Source organism: Cololabis saira, chromosome 13, assembly GCF_033807715.1.
Source record: "Cololabis saira isolate AMF1-May2022 chromosome 13, fColSai1.1, whole genome shotgun sequence".
Taxonomy (NCBI): Eukaryota; Metazoa; Chordata; class Actinopteri; order Beloniformes; family Belonidae; genus Cololabis; species Cololabis saira.
In genome coordinates this window covers 31,157,735-31,173,947 of record NC_084599.1, presented here as the reverse complement: position 1 = coordinate 31,173,947, position 16,213 = coordinate 31,157,735, and the positions used below count along the sequence as shown (strand labels likewise).

General features: G+C 37.8%; 2 protein-coding genes across 3 annotated transcripts; both read left to right on the top strand.

Moving 5' to 3' along the window:
* Positions 1-422: 422 nt before the first annotated feature.
* Positions 423-3,906, top strand: fkbp2 (FKBP prolyl isomerase 2). 2 transcript variants are annotated; one of them, XM_061737220.1, is made up of 2 exons: positions 423-939; positions 3,477-3,906. In XM_061737220.1, the coding sequence occupies exons 1-2, from the start codon at positions 545-547 to the stop codon at positions 3,499-3,501; spliced, it is 420 nt and encodes a 139-aa protein (XP_061593204.1). In that variant the 5' UTR covers positions 423-544; the 3' UTR covers positions 3,502-3,906. The 2 variants fall into 2 exon arrangements, with proteins under 2 accessions (XP_061593204.1, XP_061593206.1); XM_061737222.1 differs by having other exon boundaries at positions 424-987.
* A 928-nt stretch (positions 3,907-4,834) lies between these two features.
* Positions 4,835-10,713, top strand: ncbp2 (nuclear cap binding protein subunit 2). Its single transcript, XM_061737219.1, has 5 exons — positions 4,835-4,983; positions 6,286-6,372; positions 6,661-6,755; positions 7,126-7,264; positions 10,268-10,713. The coding sequence occupies exons 1-5, from the start codon at positions 4,909-4,911 to the stop codon at positions 10,364-10,366; spliced, it is 495 nt and encodes a 164-aa protein (XP_061593203.1). The 5' UTR covers positions 4,835-4,908; the 3' UTR covers positions 10,367-10,713.
* The last annotated feature ends 5,500 nt before the right edge of the window (positions 10,714-16,213 follow it).

Below are 16,213 nucleotides of genomic sequence, written 5' to 3'. Positions count from 1 at the left end.
CCAAACACACACACGCTCAACGGTTTATACAAAAAATTAAAATAGAAATAACCAATAAATAGCTAAATAATAAAAAAGAGCAATATAAAATGTAGAAAAATGAGTAATGTACAAGAGAAAAAATAGTAAACACAAAAAAAACGGATAATATAATAATACATAAATATAATACTACTACTACTACTACTACTACTACTACTAATACTACTACTACTAATAATAATAATTATAATACTGTCATTTATTTGAAACAATTTTTTTTTTTGCTCTCGGGTTTTACAGTCTCATAAGATTTGCAATTGTAATTTGGAATTTTTTTAAATAGTTAAAACGCAACATTACACGTAAAATCAAAATAAATAAATAAAACTCAAATCAAGATCCTCAAATCTCCTCTCCGGACTCTTTACGTGGTAACACCACTTCAACTGCATGCACATCCGCCTTCGGAGATTATTTTCCAGCTCACGTCCCCCTTTTTCTTTCATCCGTTCACTTTTGCACCCGGTGCGTTTTTCGGGTTTTCCGACCAGTTTCTGGAGCCATGCGGGTGCTGCTGCTGCTGGCGCTGGCGGGCTTGTCCCTGGTTGTGCGCGGAGCCGACAAGAAGAAGCTGCAGATCGGCATCAAGAAACGCGTGGACAACTGCGCCGTGAAGTCCCGTAAGGGCGACGTGCTGCACATGCACTACACCGGCAAGCTGGAGGACGGCACCGAGTTCGACAGCAGCATCCCCCGGGACAGGCCCTTCACCTTCACGCTGGGCACCGGCCAGGTGATCAAGGGCTGGGACCAGGGCCTGCTGGGCATGTGCGAGGGCGAGAAGAGGAAGCTGGTGATCCCCGCGGAGCTGGGCTACGGAGACCGCGGAGCTCCGCCCAAGATCCCCGGCGGAGCCACGCTCATCTTCGAGGTGGAGCTGCTCAGCATCGACCGGAGGTCCGACCTCTGACCGAGACACACGGGGAGAGGATGATGGGCTTTATTGTAAGTTCTGGTTACCAAGTGTCGCTCATAATCAGAGGTGGTGGGTAGAGTAGCCAAAAATTGTACTCAAGTAAAAGTACTGTTACTTCCAGAGGTGTCAAGTAACGAAGTACAAATACTTCGTTACCTTACTTAAGTAGAAATGTATACTTCACTGGAGTAATTATTTTTCAGACGACTTTTTACTTTTACTCCTTACATTTTCACACAATTATCTGTACTTTTTACTCCTTACATTTTAAAAACAGCCTCGTTACTCTATTTCATTTCGGCCTTTAAAACTAAACTATCCAGTTAAATTGCTCCATCCCGATAGAGTGAATTTGGTTGTGGTTGTTTCAGATGTTCTTGTCCAGTTTTGTTCTTACATCCGTTCCCTCAGATTCCTGCAACTAAACTTGGATGTACATTCCAATAAAGGTTAGGATAAATGATAACATGCCTCTGAAGTTTGACTTTTTGCACCATTACAATACTTATAGGCAACTAGTCATCATATCTTCTGCTCTCTGAAACCCATGTTAATGCTCAATAGTACACATATATGGTTCTTTAATATATTTGCATTATACTAAGATGCATTCATTTTCAATGGCTTTTGTCCTTAATGGCTTTTTTCCCCCTTACATTACTTTTACTTTTATACTTTAAGTAGTTTTGAAACCAGTACTTTTATACTTTTACTTGAGTAAAGCTCTATACATTTTGTTGTAGCAGCATGCCCATTATACATTTGAAAAGAACAAACGACAAAAAAAACGGGCAAAAATGTATTACAACAGTTAGAAAAAAACAAAAACATTTCATACAGGACTGTCTCAGAAAATTAGAATATTGTGATTTTCTGTAATGCAATTACAAAAACAAAAATGTCATACATTCTGGATTCATTACAAATCAACTGAAATATTGCAAGCCTTTTATTATTTTAATATTGTTGATCATGGCTTACAGCTTAAGAAAACTCAAATATCCTATCTCAAAAAATTAGAATATTCTGGGAATCTTAAACTGTAAACCATAATCAGCAATATTTAAATAATAAAAGGCTTGCAATATTTCAGTTAATTTGTAATGAATCCAGAATGTATGACATCTTTGTTTTTTTTAATTGCATTACAGAAAATAAAGAACTTTATCACAATATTCTAATTTTCTGAGACAGTCCTGTATACTGCACATATTTATACTTGTATGTCTCCTCCTGGACCCACATACGCGCTCTCACACAAACACACATTCACATCCACACGCACACCCTCGCATACACATCCCAATACTAGCAATTAATCAACAAAAACAAAAAGAAAAACCCTCCCACCCCAGTGAGTGAGCTGCACCATCCCCTCCCCCTTTATAGTCAAGACTTCACAGCTCTGATGGCTTCTGACCAGAGTTTAAGGTCTTTTCTTTTGCTCCATGAGGCCGTGCAACAGAGAGCTCAAGGGTTAAAATATCCATCAGAAGATGCCACCAGTGATCCAGCGATAGAGTATGTGGTGGTTTCCATCATACTACCAATATTTCTTTAGCAGCAGATATTTGGATTCTTGAAGACAAATGGACTTCAGAGAGGCTGAAATTGAAGGTGGAAACAGTGCAACACACTGGAGATGCCAGCTGCTGTAGAACACTAAAGATGAAAATAACCTGGCTTGAGAACCAGAGTTAAAAGAGCTTATCCACACTTGTTTATTCTTACTCAGAGGTCTGCTGGGGTTGATCCCAGCTTGCTTTAGGGTAAAGGCAAGTTTTAGAAATTTCTTTTCAAGTGAAAAATACCTCAGAATTTTGAAGGAAACACAATTTTAGTCTCTTCAGTCATATCATTTCTTTGGTATTTTGAAAACCTACTGGAGCCCTTTAACTGCACGTAAACATTACTGTTATTCCACTTTGTAGATGCATTTATTTATTTATTTATTTATTTATTTCGTGCATGGTAGTGCATAGTTTGACAATATTACAGTAGTACATTTGTACACTTCAATCTACACACCCATGACCGAAAAGGAGCAGGATGAAGACAAGTCTTATTTTACCTGCCCCTTATTCAATACCAAAACAAAAAGAACAGTCAATGTAACCAATATTTACAATAAAATATACACTTAAATAGAAACCAACCACATATATCAATAGTACTGTTTAAGTCCCAGCCTATTCATGATCATATAACTTAAATATTTTATCTTTATACATTTTTTTGAACCTAAGTAAATTTGTACATAGATGCATTGTGAAACAAAAACAATCTGCATGTTGCCTGTGACAGAAGTCCTGCTTAGTACAAGGCAATGTGTTAAATCAGAATCAGAATCAGGTTTAATTGACAGTTTAGAAAAACAATGGATTTGACTTCGGATACACCGTCGGTGACACAGATGTTATTATGCGCCTGTTTGCGGTTTGCCTTTGAGGCTTCTCATGGATCAGACTGAGATATGTTTATCATCTGTTAAGTTATTGTTTTATCTCCTGTCTTTCAGGTTCCAGGAGGTGCTGCAGCATTAGGTGGAGACCGTTTGATGAAGGGTGGAGGGAAAATCTCAGAGTCAAGTCAACACTGAGCCATTCTCTCCTTTTTTTATTGGCTTCGATCATTGTGACCTGATGTATTGGACTTTGGTTGTTTTATGATACGAGAACTGACGGCTGGTGTGGTAAACACGAGGAGAGCTGACAGTCAGCAGCTAAGTCCAGCCCTGCAGAGCCCTGGTGATCACAGTGCCCTGCTGCTTCATCATTGGCATCTTTATTTTCATGTGTTTTCTAAGCAGGTTAATTGACATCTCTGTTTTTTTCTTTTACAATGAATTTACACTGTTAACCAGACCGAGGTCAGGATAGTGAAAGGTCATTTTTCTCAATGAGTATGTGATTTAAAAATAAAACATTGACCTCATGGTGACCCTTAAACTAGTGTTGTTTTTTTATTTTTTGCCACAAACATCTACTGTTTGATAATTCATGTTGGATTTTAGACATGATTACTATGTCCCGGTTGTGAGGATGTTTTATACATGGTTTGAATTAATCTTATACAGTTTATATAAGCACTAATTGTGAAGCAATTTAGAAAGTGTTTTTCAGGAACTAAACTTTTTTGTTATCTACTATCAATGTACTATATTTCATGTATTATACTGACATCTACATTTCCTTTGAGAATCAAAGTATTGCTAGAAAACATTTAGCCATCAAAGGCAGATAAAATATTTGAAATACGTAAGACTACAGTATATCCAAAATATATGTAAATAAGTCACTTTCTACAGCAATATATTTGTAAAAATCAGAAAGATATACAAACATTATTGTATTATGTCAACTTCACAATTGTTTGTCAATATTAGTAAAACAAGCAAACAGAAAATATAGGTGGCGAATAAAAGTTAAATTGAAAGAAATTAAAACGGAGCAGTTTGCTTGGTAGTCAACTGCAGCCAGTAGCAAAGTTCCACATTTCACACACTTACTTTAAAGGTTCAAAAGTTATGTATCTTTACAAACTTGTACAAACTTTTTTCTTCTTTTATTTGATTAGTTGTAATATTAATTTTTCTACATATACATTCCTTCTGCATATGTCATTTGTATATTAATAATAGACTATGTTGTTCATTATACTGAGTTATTGGTTTAAATGTTATGAGTAAAAATCACAAAATGTTTAATAATGGTTTCGAGTTTTCAAATCGTAATAGTTTTTGAAGTAAAGCATAATAAGCGGGTCAACTTCAACGCGTGTAAAACATTGACTGGTTCCTACGAACACGTGACCAGCGCTAGTATTTTTATGAATAGAGCGACCAACAGGCGGAACTAACATCAGCCGATGAAATGGTTCCACCCGGAACCATTAAGTGGACGGAAAGTGAACCAGAAGGAGCTGCATAGCTTTTTTGTTAAAACTTCAGCATGTCTGCTAAACTAAACGCTTTAACTAGTGATTCTTATACTGAAATTAGCCAATATAGAGATCAACACTTTAAGGTAAGTGACAGATTGACCTTCATCTCCGCCTGTGCTGGATTAGTTTAACGGGAAGGTGAAGGTTTATCTCGCCTGCTAAAAGCAGCTGCACGTTTTACCGCCGAGCGACCAAAGGTTTAATTTTAAAGTTTACGTGTTAAAATTGAATATTGACTTTTTAATCGAAGATAGTCTTTTTCTTCACGGTTTAGTGTTTGAACTGTGGTCAGTGATAAAGGAGATGATTATCAGACTGAACCGTTATCCTGGTAACAGACTTCCCTCTTTTTTTATTTATTTTATAAGAATATATCACGTGTGCATTCTAATTATCTATAAACTTAAATCCTAATTACTATCTCCAGGGTTATGCCTTTTTAGTGAATGGATGTTGCCCTTAGAGCGAAATTATCACAATATTCCTAATTACTTTCTTCCCTTTAATAAGCTTGCAGTTTGAGATGAATCAAAAGAACCTTAAAGCATCATTTGAAACATTTTTACCCTTTTCAGTTTTATTTGGCCATGCATTTAAAAATATTTTTTAAATTTCCAGAGACGTCTTTCTGGAGAAGTGTTGTCATTCATTACAGATGTATAGATATTTTGGGACTTTTCCTTCATTACAATTCTTCACACTTGGTTTCTACATCACACGTTGTGCATTTATTTTACTCATATGTTTAAATACCCTTATTGGGCTCTTAAGAACACCTGTGAAACATAATGGACTGAATATGTGTACTGCAATTATTTCTGAGGTTGGAGTTATGGTTGTGTACTTGGAGGCCCTTACAGTTTTTATATTTTTTATAAAAAAAAATTATACATATATTTTTTTTTTATTTGATCTCAAAACAGACGAACCCATATTTAAAAAAAATAAATAAATATATATATATATATATATATATATATATATATATATATATATATGAATAAATAAATATATAATTTATGAAACACTTTTTCGTTTTGATAAAGTCCTGTCAACGTAACAGAAGTTTATCGAAGAATTTCAATGTGAGTTTGATAAAGTGGCAAAGAAAGACTGAGAAAAAGGAAAAAAAAACACCTGAAGATGAATATAGGGTTTAATGAGTATATTTCTCATGCTGATAAATTAATACAGTACTTCACTTTTTTCCATACTGATGTAGCTGAAACTTCATATAATTTTATAGAAATAAACATCATTATTGTATGTGTTGCAAGTTACCATCAAGACTGGAGACATTTGTGGTTTAGATGCCTCATTAAATAATGTTTTTAAAGATGGGATGAGCTAAATTTATCTCTTTTTTAACTTTGCTTGTGTGCCAGGGTAACCGCTATGACCAGGAGAAGCTGCTGAAGCAGAGCAACACGTTATATGTGGGGAATCTGTCCTTCTACACCACTGAGGAGCAGGTAAGATCATCCCTTTAAACTCGGTATCAAGGTTTGTGACAAATGGTTTAATTATCAAATCCAACTTTAGACTATTTAATGACATTTATGAATTAAAAATGTAGCTCTGCATTACTTGATATTCTGATGATTGAAAAGGTTTGTTAAATCTAAGCTGGATGTCCCTTTGAATTTTGTATTCACAATTAGAGACCGTTCTTATTGGATGATGTTGAAGTTAATATCAATCACAAACATTTTAATGAGGATGCCCATTGTGGTGTTTTTGTTCTGGTAACTAATAAACAGGTACATGAGCTGTTTGCTAAATGTGGAGATGTCAAACGCATCATCATTGGTCTGGATAAAGTCAAGAAGACGGCCTGTGGATTCTGCTTTGTTGAGTATCCTTTCAAACATCTGGGACAAATTAGATTATTTCAACTCCATCCACAGAAACAAAACCACCGATACAGAATCGACAATGTGTCTCCCTTTGTGTATAATGACCTAAAGTGTATATATATTACTATGTGAGATTACTGAGATTTGTCAATTCTAAAGCCAGGATTTCCAGGGAAACAAAGGTGGCTCTCTTTTGAAACTAGGTAGATCACCATAACTTGCAGTAAAGTTTTAACCGTAGCACATTGAGTTCAGGCGACTTTTGTGTGGAAGAAGCATTAATGTCTGTTTTTATTTGAGCATGCACAGACTGAATACACCCCCAATGAGGGCTTCACAATCTGCATACCTTGACTGCTGCTGTACCAGATACTACACACGAACGGGTGCCGAAAATGCCATGCGCTTCGTTAATGGCACACGGCTGGACGACCGCATCATTAGGACAGACTGGGATGCAGGTTTTAAGGAGGGTCGGCAGTACGGCCGTGGAAAATCAGGAGGACAGGTAAGAGTTATGACTCAGAAACCTTGAACAATTAGTGACCATTTGATCGCATATTGAAAAAAATTATATTTTTTGCACTGCAGCACTTTTGGCAAATATTGAAGCACAGTATTGTGTGTCATTAGAGTAATGACTCACTGTATTCACATTTAAATAATCAGTGCTCATGACATTTTTAAACATAAAAAATATCTTTTATAATAAACTACAACCTTTGAAAAATAACATTCTTACAGTGTTTGAAATAAAAATTAAAGTGTGTTCTGTGCACAAACATGCAGTCATGTCCACTTTCATAGTGCTACAAAATTCTCTTCCTTGTGGATTGTAAATGTAAGTAGTGGAGTAGTTTAATAAATATGAAGGGGAAAAAAATACTGGTTTGCTGAATTTACCTCTAAAGAAACTTGATCACAGACGGAAAGGACCTGTAAAACTAAAACAATTGTGCCTTTGTTCAATCAAGCGTTAACTTGACTGAAGTGAAAACATTCCTGAAATGAGATATTGGCTGGAAAGATCTGCTTATTTCTCACTGAAAGTCTTCTCGGATAACTTTCTTTTTCTTTATGGACCTGTTTAGAACTGGTATAAATATTAGTCTTAAATTTGCTGATAAAATACAGGCAACTGTCTTGTCTCACACCTGACATTAGCATGTCTGTAAGCATCTCAAATGGCTGCTGCCTGCAAATAAGCACGGACATGAAATATGCCTACAAAGACTTCTTTATTTTGTTTTTATTGGGCCTTATGAATAGGGATGGGAATTGATAAGATTTTTTCGATTCCGATTCTCTTATCGATTCTGCTTTTCGATTCTTTATCGATTCTCTTATCGATTCTCATTTGGAAAAAAGGAGAAGAAACAATTTTAGTATCAACTTTGTTTTAATAAAACAAAGTTGATACTAAAATACTAAAAAGAAACAATTTTAGTATCAACTTTGTTTTAATAAAACAAAGTTGATACTAAAATTGTTTCTTTGTTTCAATTTCTTTGTTTCTCCGATCTTTTTTGTTCAAAGATATAAAACTTTTATATCTTTGAACAAAAAAAATATAAGTGAGGTCTTAAGATGCCCCCAGCCTTGGGCTCCTCGATGGTGCCAGGGGGTCCCCACAAAATGATTTGTAATATACAGTAAAATATGTATTTAATATAAAATAATAATAAAATAAATATTCTTCTGTAGAAATTAACGAAGAACAACAAATTATTTTGTAGCAATTACACAAGAATATCCAGTAACATGTTCAACACCACAAACTTAGTCACTGCTGGTAACATTCATCTATTCTGGCCTGATACTCTTCCCTGCCTTGATGAAAGGAGAATCTAGCGGTATATGCTCTTTAACTTCTCCATAGATGAGCTGATGCTGCAGCTGTCAGGAGCTCCGCTGTCCGCCGGAGCCTCGGAGCGCCCGGCTCATCCGCTTGGCGCAGCTCTTCTAATATAAAGCATGATTTATGGTTCCGCGTTAAATCGACGCAGAGCCTACGGCGTAGGGTACGCGGCGACGCGCGCCGTACGGTGCGTGTTGGTGCGTTGGTTTAACGCGGAACCATAAATCAGCCTTACCACACGCCGGCTGACTCTGCGCTCCCAGCTCATCAGTCGGCCGAGTCCTAACGAGTCCCTTTGTTGAAATGTCCACATTGCAAGTACTGTCGCCCTGTTGTCATCCTTTTTGGTAAAATGTAACCAAACTTTCGAGCGTTTATGCCTCTTTGTCCCCGTGTTTTCCTGCTGTGCGCGAATGCGCACGTGGCGCAACGTGCTTGGTGACGTCATTCACGCCCACTGGAATCGATAAGGGAATCGTTTGGGGAAAAAGGCAAACGATTCCAAGGAATTGAAACACTGGGAACCGGTTCTCAACAAGAACCGGTTCTCGATTCCCATCCCTACTTATGAAACAGATTAACTTGTCTGTATACAACTGTTATGGCAACTAGCACACGTATAAAAACATAGAAGATAACAAGAGGCCTCGGACAGACTGGAACACAAAAGGAATGGGTCAGGAAATTAAAAGAACTAAGGTTGGAAAAATCAAAACAACACAATCGAATCAATGACATTGTTGTTCTGTGTCTTTATTGGCTGTTTTGGCTCCTGATTGTTTTGCACTTAAATGTGACGATGGTGCATGAATGCTCTCCAATGTGGACGAGGACACATGTTTACATTCTAAAAGTATTGGGGAACACGTGGCTGAGCCTGAGACCCCCCCCCAATGTCTGTGACCTGATCTCACTGTGTTCTCAAATGCATCTTAGGTTCCATCTTAAATCTGTCTCCTTTTGATCAGATAACTCTGAGCAAATGTTAATACCAGGCATAAGCCACATCTATATTCTATAATTTTGTCATTTGTTTGCCTTAAGTTACAATCTATCAAAGATGCAACTTTTGCAAAACAAAAGTTAGACATTTTAATGGTGTCTTTAAGAAGAACGAGCCCTCTCCGTCGCTCCTCCAGAAGATTATTTCATTGTTTTTCTTTGCCATGGTATTTGTGAAGCAGTTAATCATATCTAAAGGGTTTAAAGGAATGATTTAAGAGTTTTATATGCTGTGCATATTACAAAACTGTGGAGTTCATATTTTCTATCACATTATGTAAATACATCTGACTTTTGCATTGCTTTCTGTGATAATTTAACGCTGGCAATGAACAACGATTCCCATAAGTTAAGAGTAAACTATGTATGGAAGAGACGAGTAAAAGATTGAAGCCCTGTCTTAAGGTCATGTGTGATGTTGAAGTGTCTCACAGTGGAGACTATATCAGCATCCTAGGAAATAAACTACCATAGCAATACAATGTACTGTAATAAATACTTTTGAATCATCTGAAAGTTATTAAATCAACTAAATTGAGTCAGGTTCTGAAATAATTATAATATAAATGGAAAACTTTTTATTCTTTTCCCCCCCCCTTTGCTCATCTCTGTGCATTTAATCTTTCCTGTGGCTGTTTCCTTCTTGTGTAGGTGAGAGATGAGTACAGACAGGATTACGACCCAGCCAGAGGCGGCTACGGCAAACTGGCTATCCAGCATCGATCCACAGAATCACGCAATACTTTTTAGACTGATACCCAGCAGCTTCACTAAGCCTCCCTCCTGGACTGGATTAATTCTTCAACAAGCGGCTATGTGGAACCAGAACATTGTTTTTTTTTTTTTATTTATTTCTTTTTTTCCCCCTCTTCTGAAAACAACAAAACGACCACTGCATCCAGATCTGGGACATAAAAGCCAAGCCTCCATAATAAAGAACAGTTACTGTAGTTACCATACATACTGTATACAAGCTAAAATATTGCCATCTTGTGGCGGGCTGGAAAGATTATAGTCAAATATGTTGACATTTGCTCTGTTTCTGTTATAAATTGTGTGTACTTTTCTTTTTAAATAAAGATTTGTTTTTAAAGTTATCCAAATGGTGCATCATTTTGACTGTGCCATTTCAGGTCTCAGAATTTACACAGTTTTATGAGGATCTCTGTGGGGACTTCTCTTATCTGCAGCTGAACACCTAAAACGTTACTTAGTAGTCAAACAGAATATAAAATGGTGAAGATTTGCTCAGATTTAAATTTTGCATATCCACACTAGTTTTTCTTTACAGTAGTTAGTGTTTTATTCATATGCTCTCATTTTCAAGTTGAACACAAGGTGGCAGAAGAGGAGGTAGTTCCTTCAAGTAATTTGAGGGAACCTGCTGCTGTGCAGTTTTTATGTGGATATTAAGTCACGATAAATTCTCTACCCCGGCACAATTGACACACCTTTCCTCTTTCCAGAGCTACTTGAGCTCAGAAACCTTCCCAGCATTTCCCTTGAGGATGTTCTACAGTGTCATTGTGAGGTTGAGATCTAGGATCTGACTGGGCCACTCAGGTTTTCCTTTGCTAAACCTTTATCTGATTGTTTTACTACCATACAGTACCTCTGATCATTATCTTGGTTATGAGACATAATCACTTTTAACACACTAAAATTATTTCTATAATACAATAAAATGTGGCCAAATAAATGTTTTCAGTAACGGGTAAGCATGAGTTTCAAATTCTTTTGAAACTGTCTATAATTTGATTTCTTATCTCAAGCAGAGCCGTTTATTGTGCAGACTAAACAGATGCACAACCCCCTGTGGCCGCTAGGGGTCGCTAAAGCTACAGGGACACGATGTTTGGGTGGAAATCAAATAAAACGACCTGTCTTCATTTGTGACTAAATAAGCACAGTCAAATACTTCACTGTACTTCACCATTACTGTTTTGGACCAAATGGGTTTTATAATAAGTTTATAAAGTCAGAATTTTTTTCCCGCTCTTCTAAATTATACATTTATAAAGTCAGATTTGCTGTGTCTGTTTCATCACAGTACACTAAACCTAAAAATAGTTTTTCTATGTAATTTTTTTTTGTGAAGTATAACCCCTATATGTTTGAGATATGTGAACATATTTTACTGTGTTCCAGTATCTGATGGTTCAGCAAAATGCTGGGATAGCTTACCGATCATAACATTTACTACCTGAGTTCAAGTAGACGAGCAAATTACATCCTTCTGGGTCTTTCATTCCGTCAGCACTCTGTGATCTCTCTGAATTTGCAATCCTGCATCCCAAATCGATCGAGTAATTTTGTCTCATATCTCTCATGTGACATTTTAACTAGAACCTTCTGTGGGCATGGCCTTTTCAGGATCCCATTTACACATTTCAGAGCACCCTCGTTGTTAGCTTCTATGATCAGCTCATAAACCCTTATGACCAGGATTGCTTTTTCATTGTGCTTTGCTTTTTCATGCACACATTTATGAACTGTTCTGCAGAAAATAATTCTCAGTTAAACACGTATGCAACACAGCGTTCCAGTTCCCATTGGATGGATTTGGACCATTGAGGAAATTCTTGAACTTTCACATAATTGCTTGTTTCTGACTTTTTCTTTCCCTCACAGTTCTCCCATTGCTATTTAAAAATACCACAATTAATTGGTTCATGAAGTAAAAGAAGAAACTTTCTAAATGTCCATCTGGGGTTTTCAAAACCTGTATTTAAAGTCTTGCTCTGGTAATGGATTAAAACCATTAAAAAAAATCTCAGATGTGGGTTTTTTTTCCCCAAGTTAAAAAGAAAAATAAAACCTTTTATGTCAAAAATGACTTGCATGTGACACGTTTTTGGTGCCTCATTTATTATTCTTGTTTCAAATGCACATTAGCCCTGTTTCTCCCACTGCCCTCACTGGTTCCAAAAGAAACCGCTTTTTGGAAGATTTAATTCACATGAGAGAGGTATTGATTCATCAGAACTCGACATCCTCCTCTTGATGCAACTTTGGTAATTCGTGTTGAACTGGATGTTTCTATCAAGTATTTTCTTACATTGGAAAAAAAATAAAAGGACAGCATGAATAAAACAAGTTCAGTTACATCTTAGAAAAATAGGCTGGACAAAGATGTAAAATGTCCCTCTGTTTACCACTGTGAAAAGGGTCTAAACCTCTCTGTAGAAAACTGGTCTGTATTTGACTTGGAAAAGGTTGTTTTGCTTAAACTTGGGTTTGAAAAAGTTTTCTTTCATTTTAAAATTCTGCTTTTATTCAGTATTATCATGCTTCTAGTGATACCATATTTGTCTTGCCAGCTTGCCTGTGGGTTGCAGCAGTTAGCGCTGTCACCTCACAGCGAGAAGATTACTGGTTTGAACCTCGGCTTGAGCCTTTCTGTGTGGAGTTTCCATGTTCTTCATGTGTTTTTTCTGAAAGCTCCAGGTTTATGAAATCTTTCTGTTTTGTGATGGGTTGCAGACTGGTTAAGGGTTGACCTCAGCATCAACTAAACAGCTACTAAGATAAACCGTGGCTTCCTGCAGGTAATACCTGAATAAAATTGGAGTGAGGAAAAAGACAAGAGACACAACAGAAGAATGATTTTGTCATTACTAGTGTTTTTTAACATTGGTTTCTTTGTAGGAATGGAAAAAGCACAGATGACTGTGGTTGGAGGATTTGGAAAAAAACAACATCAAAGTAATAAAAGTAAATGCAGCTAAAACCTTGGATAGACAAACACTTCATTTGCCTCTCTTCAGTGTCATGAGAAATATGAACCATATTTTATTTGCTCTAGGACCAAGCTGCAAGAATTTCAAACCAGCCAGTGACATGCAGATTTCCTGTTACAGAGGAGGAACTTATTACAGGGAAGTAATTCACTTGTTTATTGGTAATTTGGAAGCATACCTACAATGAAGAGTTGCAAAGTGCCAATAAAGATGCTAAATTAGCACACGGTGGCTTGACAATTTGTGGCCATGTGGGAAATTTTTGTGAAAAATGAGGTGCTTTACCTGGTTGCATGCTGAAGCTCGCTCTAAATGTGACCATAATTGTCATGCTGATTCAGACTAAGTAGTTTTATGCGATAAGGCTGAATCACTGATAAGGGTTTGACAGGTACCTGCTCTGAGTCGAGCCTTGAAAAATGTTTTCCCTTTCACCAAGATTCTGTTGGGTTTCATCATCTGCTGCTGCATCACATTTGTCATCCGATACACTTTGAAGGGTGATGCACAGAATTTTTAAAATTCTGAGAAAATGAGCACTGCTCTCTTGTGCCGAGCGCTTTCCTCCAGAGGACGAACCTCGGGCGTGTCTAAATGAACCATTCTTAGATTTGAAATGACGCACTCAAGATATGAAATATTTCAGTGAATTTCCATATGTGGACTGAATAAAGAACATGTTCATTTAGTAATTTGCACTTTCGTTTTGCAACTGCTGCCAGTACTGTAGCTCCTCTGAGTTTGATTCTCTGAGTTGGTACAGAACACTAAAATATTGGCTCATCACCAGATTAACTAGAGGTGTGTAACTCACTGAGAACATAACTGATAACTGCAGTTGGTCGTGTTTCTTGTGTTATTTTGCTGTTAGATGTCTGCGTTGAGTTCCTGTTTTATCTTGAAAGTGCTTTCTCCTGTTTCTCTGTTGGTTCGATCCTCGATGATCAACATCCGTGTCTCGTTGAGTGTTTGTATGTTTCCAGTATTATTCCCTCTAATCGGCCCTCTAGAAGAAGAATAGAAAAATTGTTTTTATTGTCATTGTACCAGTACAACGAATTTAGCAGTGCAAAATAATTTAACTTAAAAAGCATAAAAAAGAATAGTCTAGACCTTTAAAAGACACATTTAAAAGGACAGGATTACACACACACAGTAGCAGCTTAAGGAGACAAAACAAAAAACAGAGACCCTGCGCAAAGATAGGCAATTACACAGACATTGAAATTCAGCAGCACATTTGGAGATTATAAGAAAAGGTTGGTGTTGAGTGCACGTACCTTGCATGTCATTACTATAACACAGATGGAGGTTTATAGGTAAAGGTATTTGCGATGTTAAGCACTGTTATAGCCTTTGGATAAAAACAGCTTTTAAGTCTATTAAACGCTGACAAACTCTAGTTCCCTCTGGTTTAGCCACAGGCGTAAATATCGGCGGTGCAGCTGCACCGGGGCCCAGACATAAAAGTTGTTGTGAATGGAATAGTCCAATCACCTTAATAGGCGACCTGTCAGTCATGTTATGTGCATGATGACACGATGATGTCATGTGGCTTTTCGGCAAAAGTAAAGGGAAGAACAAAGTTCATGTGAAGCTTTCCCAAACAAATTAGATACGTTTTTTTTTATTTTACTGCAACCGAGGAAAAGGCCAGCGTCCCGCCGGAGGATAGTTTGCCAGCCACCTCCATGAACCCGTTGACCCGACCGCCGGGAGGAGGCTTCCCCTGCTGTGCTGGGTGAGTGTGGCCAGTCACAACGTTAGTTTCTAAAGTGCCTGTGCCTGTGTGTGCTTTTGTTTAGGGCAGTGGTGGGCACAAAAAAAACCCCAAAACTGCACCAGGGCCTATCACCACGATGTTACGCCGCTGAGTTCAACCATGGTTCTCTGTTGCTTTATTCCGTCTTGCTCCCTGCACCCTTCTGCTGTTACCTGTTTTCTTTCTTTTTTGGACTTTTGGCTGTTAAACATCTTTCTTTATGCAGTGTTTTTGGGTTCATGAAATATGTTGTATGTAACTCCTACCCCCCACTGTCCTGCATTTGGCTCTACTGTCCATGAACCTTGACAACATTATGAAATTGTCCCCTTTATGACATCACAATGTTATGGTCAGAGTCACTTTTGGCTTTCCTCAACTTTCCATCATTTGTTCGTGGAGTTTGAATTTCAGACGACTTATACTTCCTGAAAGGAGATGGATATGGTGTCCTGTCGTTTTAAAAAAAGGGCTAAAAACTCTGCTGTGAAAATAGCGCTTTTAAATCCATGCAATATACTTGCTGCTCAGAATGAGTACGCGAACGCATCATGGCCGAGTTGCAGTTCTCGCTCTGCCCGCGAGGGGCGCTGCTCCGGGTCAGAGCACCAGCTGACCACAGTGACTTGACGCAGAGGTCGGAAAATAGCGGGCTGTTTTGAAGAGAAGCTGGCTGAGCAGGTGAGCTGTTATCCTCACATTTATGATGGGACATTGCCACTACACAGTGACAAACATGAGTGTCAAAACAGCTGATGGCAAATTGGCACAGTTCTGGGAGCAGATATGGACACTGGTCGGAAGATACAGGGCAAACACAGTGGTGATGGTCCTGATGGGGTGTTTTGTCCACAAGATCAAACGTCTGAGCTGGATGGAGGCTCGTCAGTCATCGCTCGACCTTCACCAACTTTGCTCCAGATATTTCGGTAAGTGCATCTCCTGACAACATGGACACTCCAAGCTAGTAACTGGCTGCTACAGTTCATTAGCTCGTCCCTGTCGCCATGTAGCACAGGATGACAGCCAGCTGCTCTGCTGGGGTCTCGTACTCGCCGTGTGTGGTTTTGTACTGAATTAGCGGGACAATCCCAT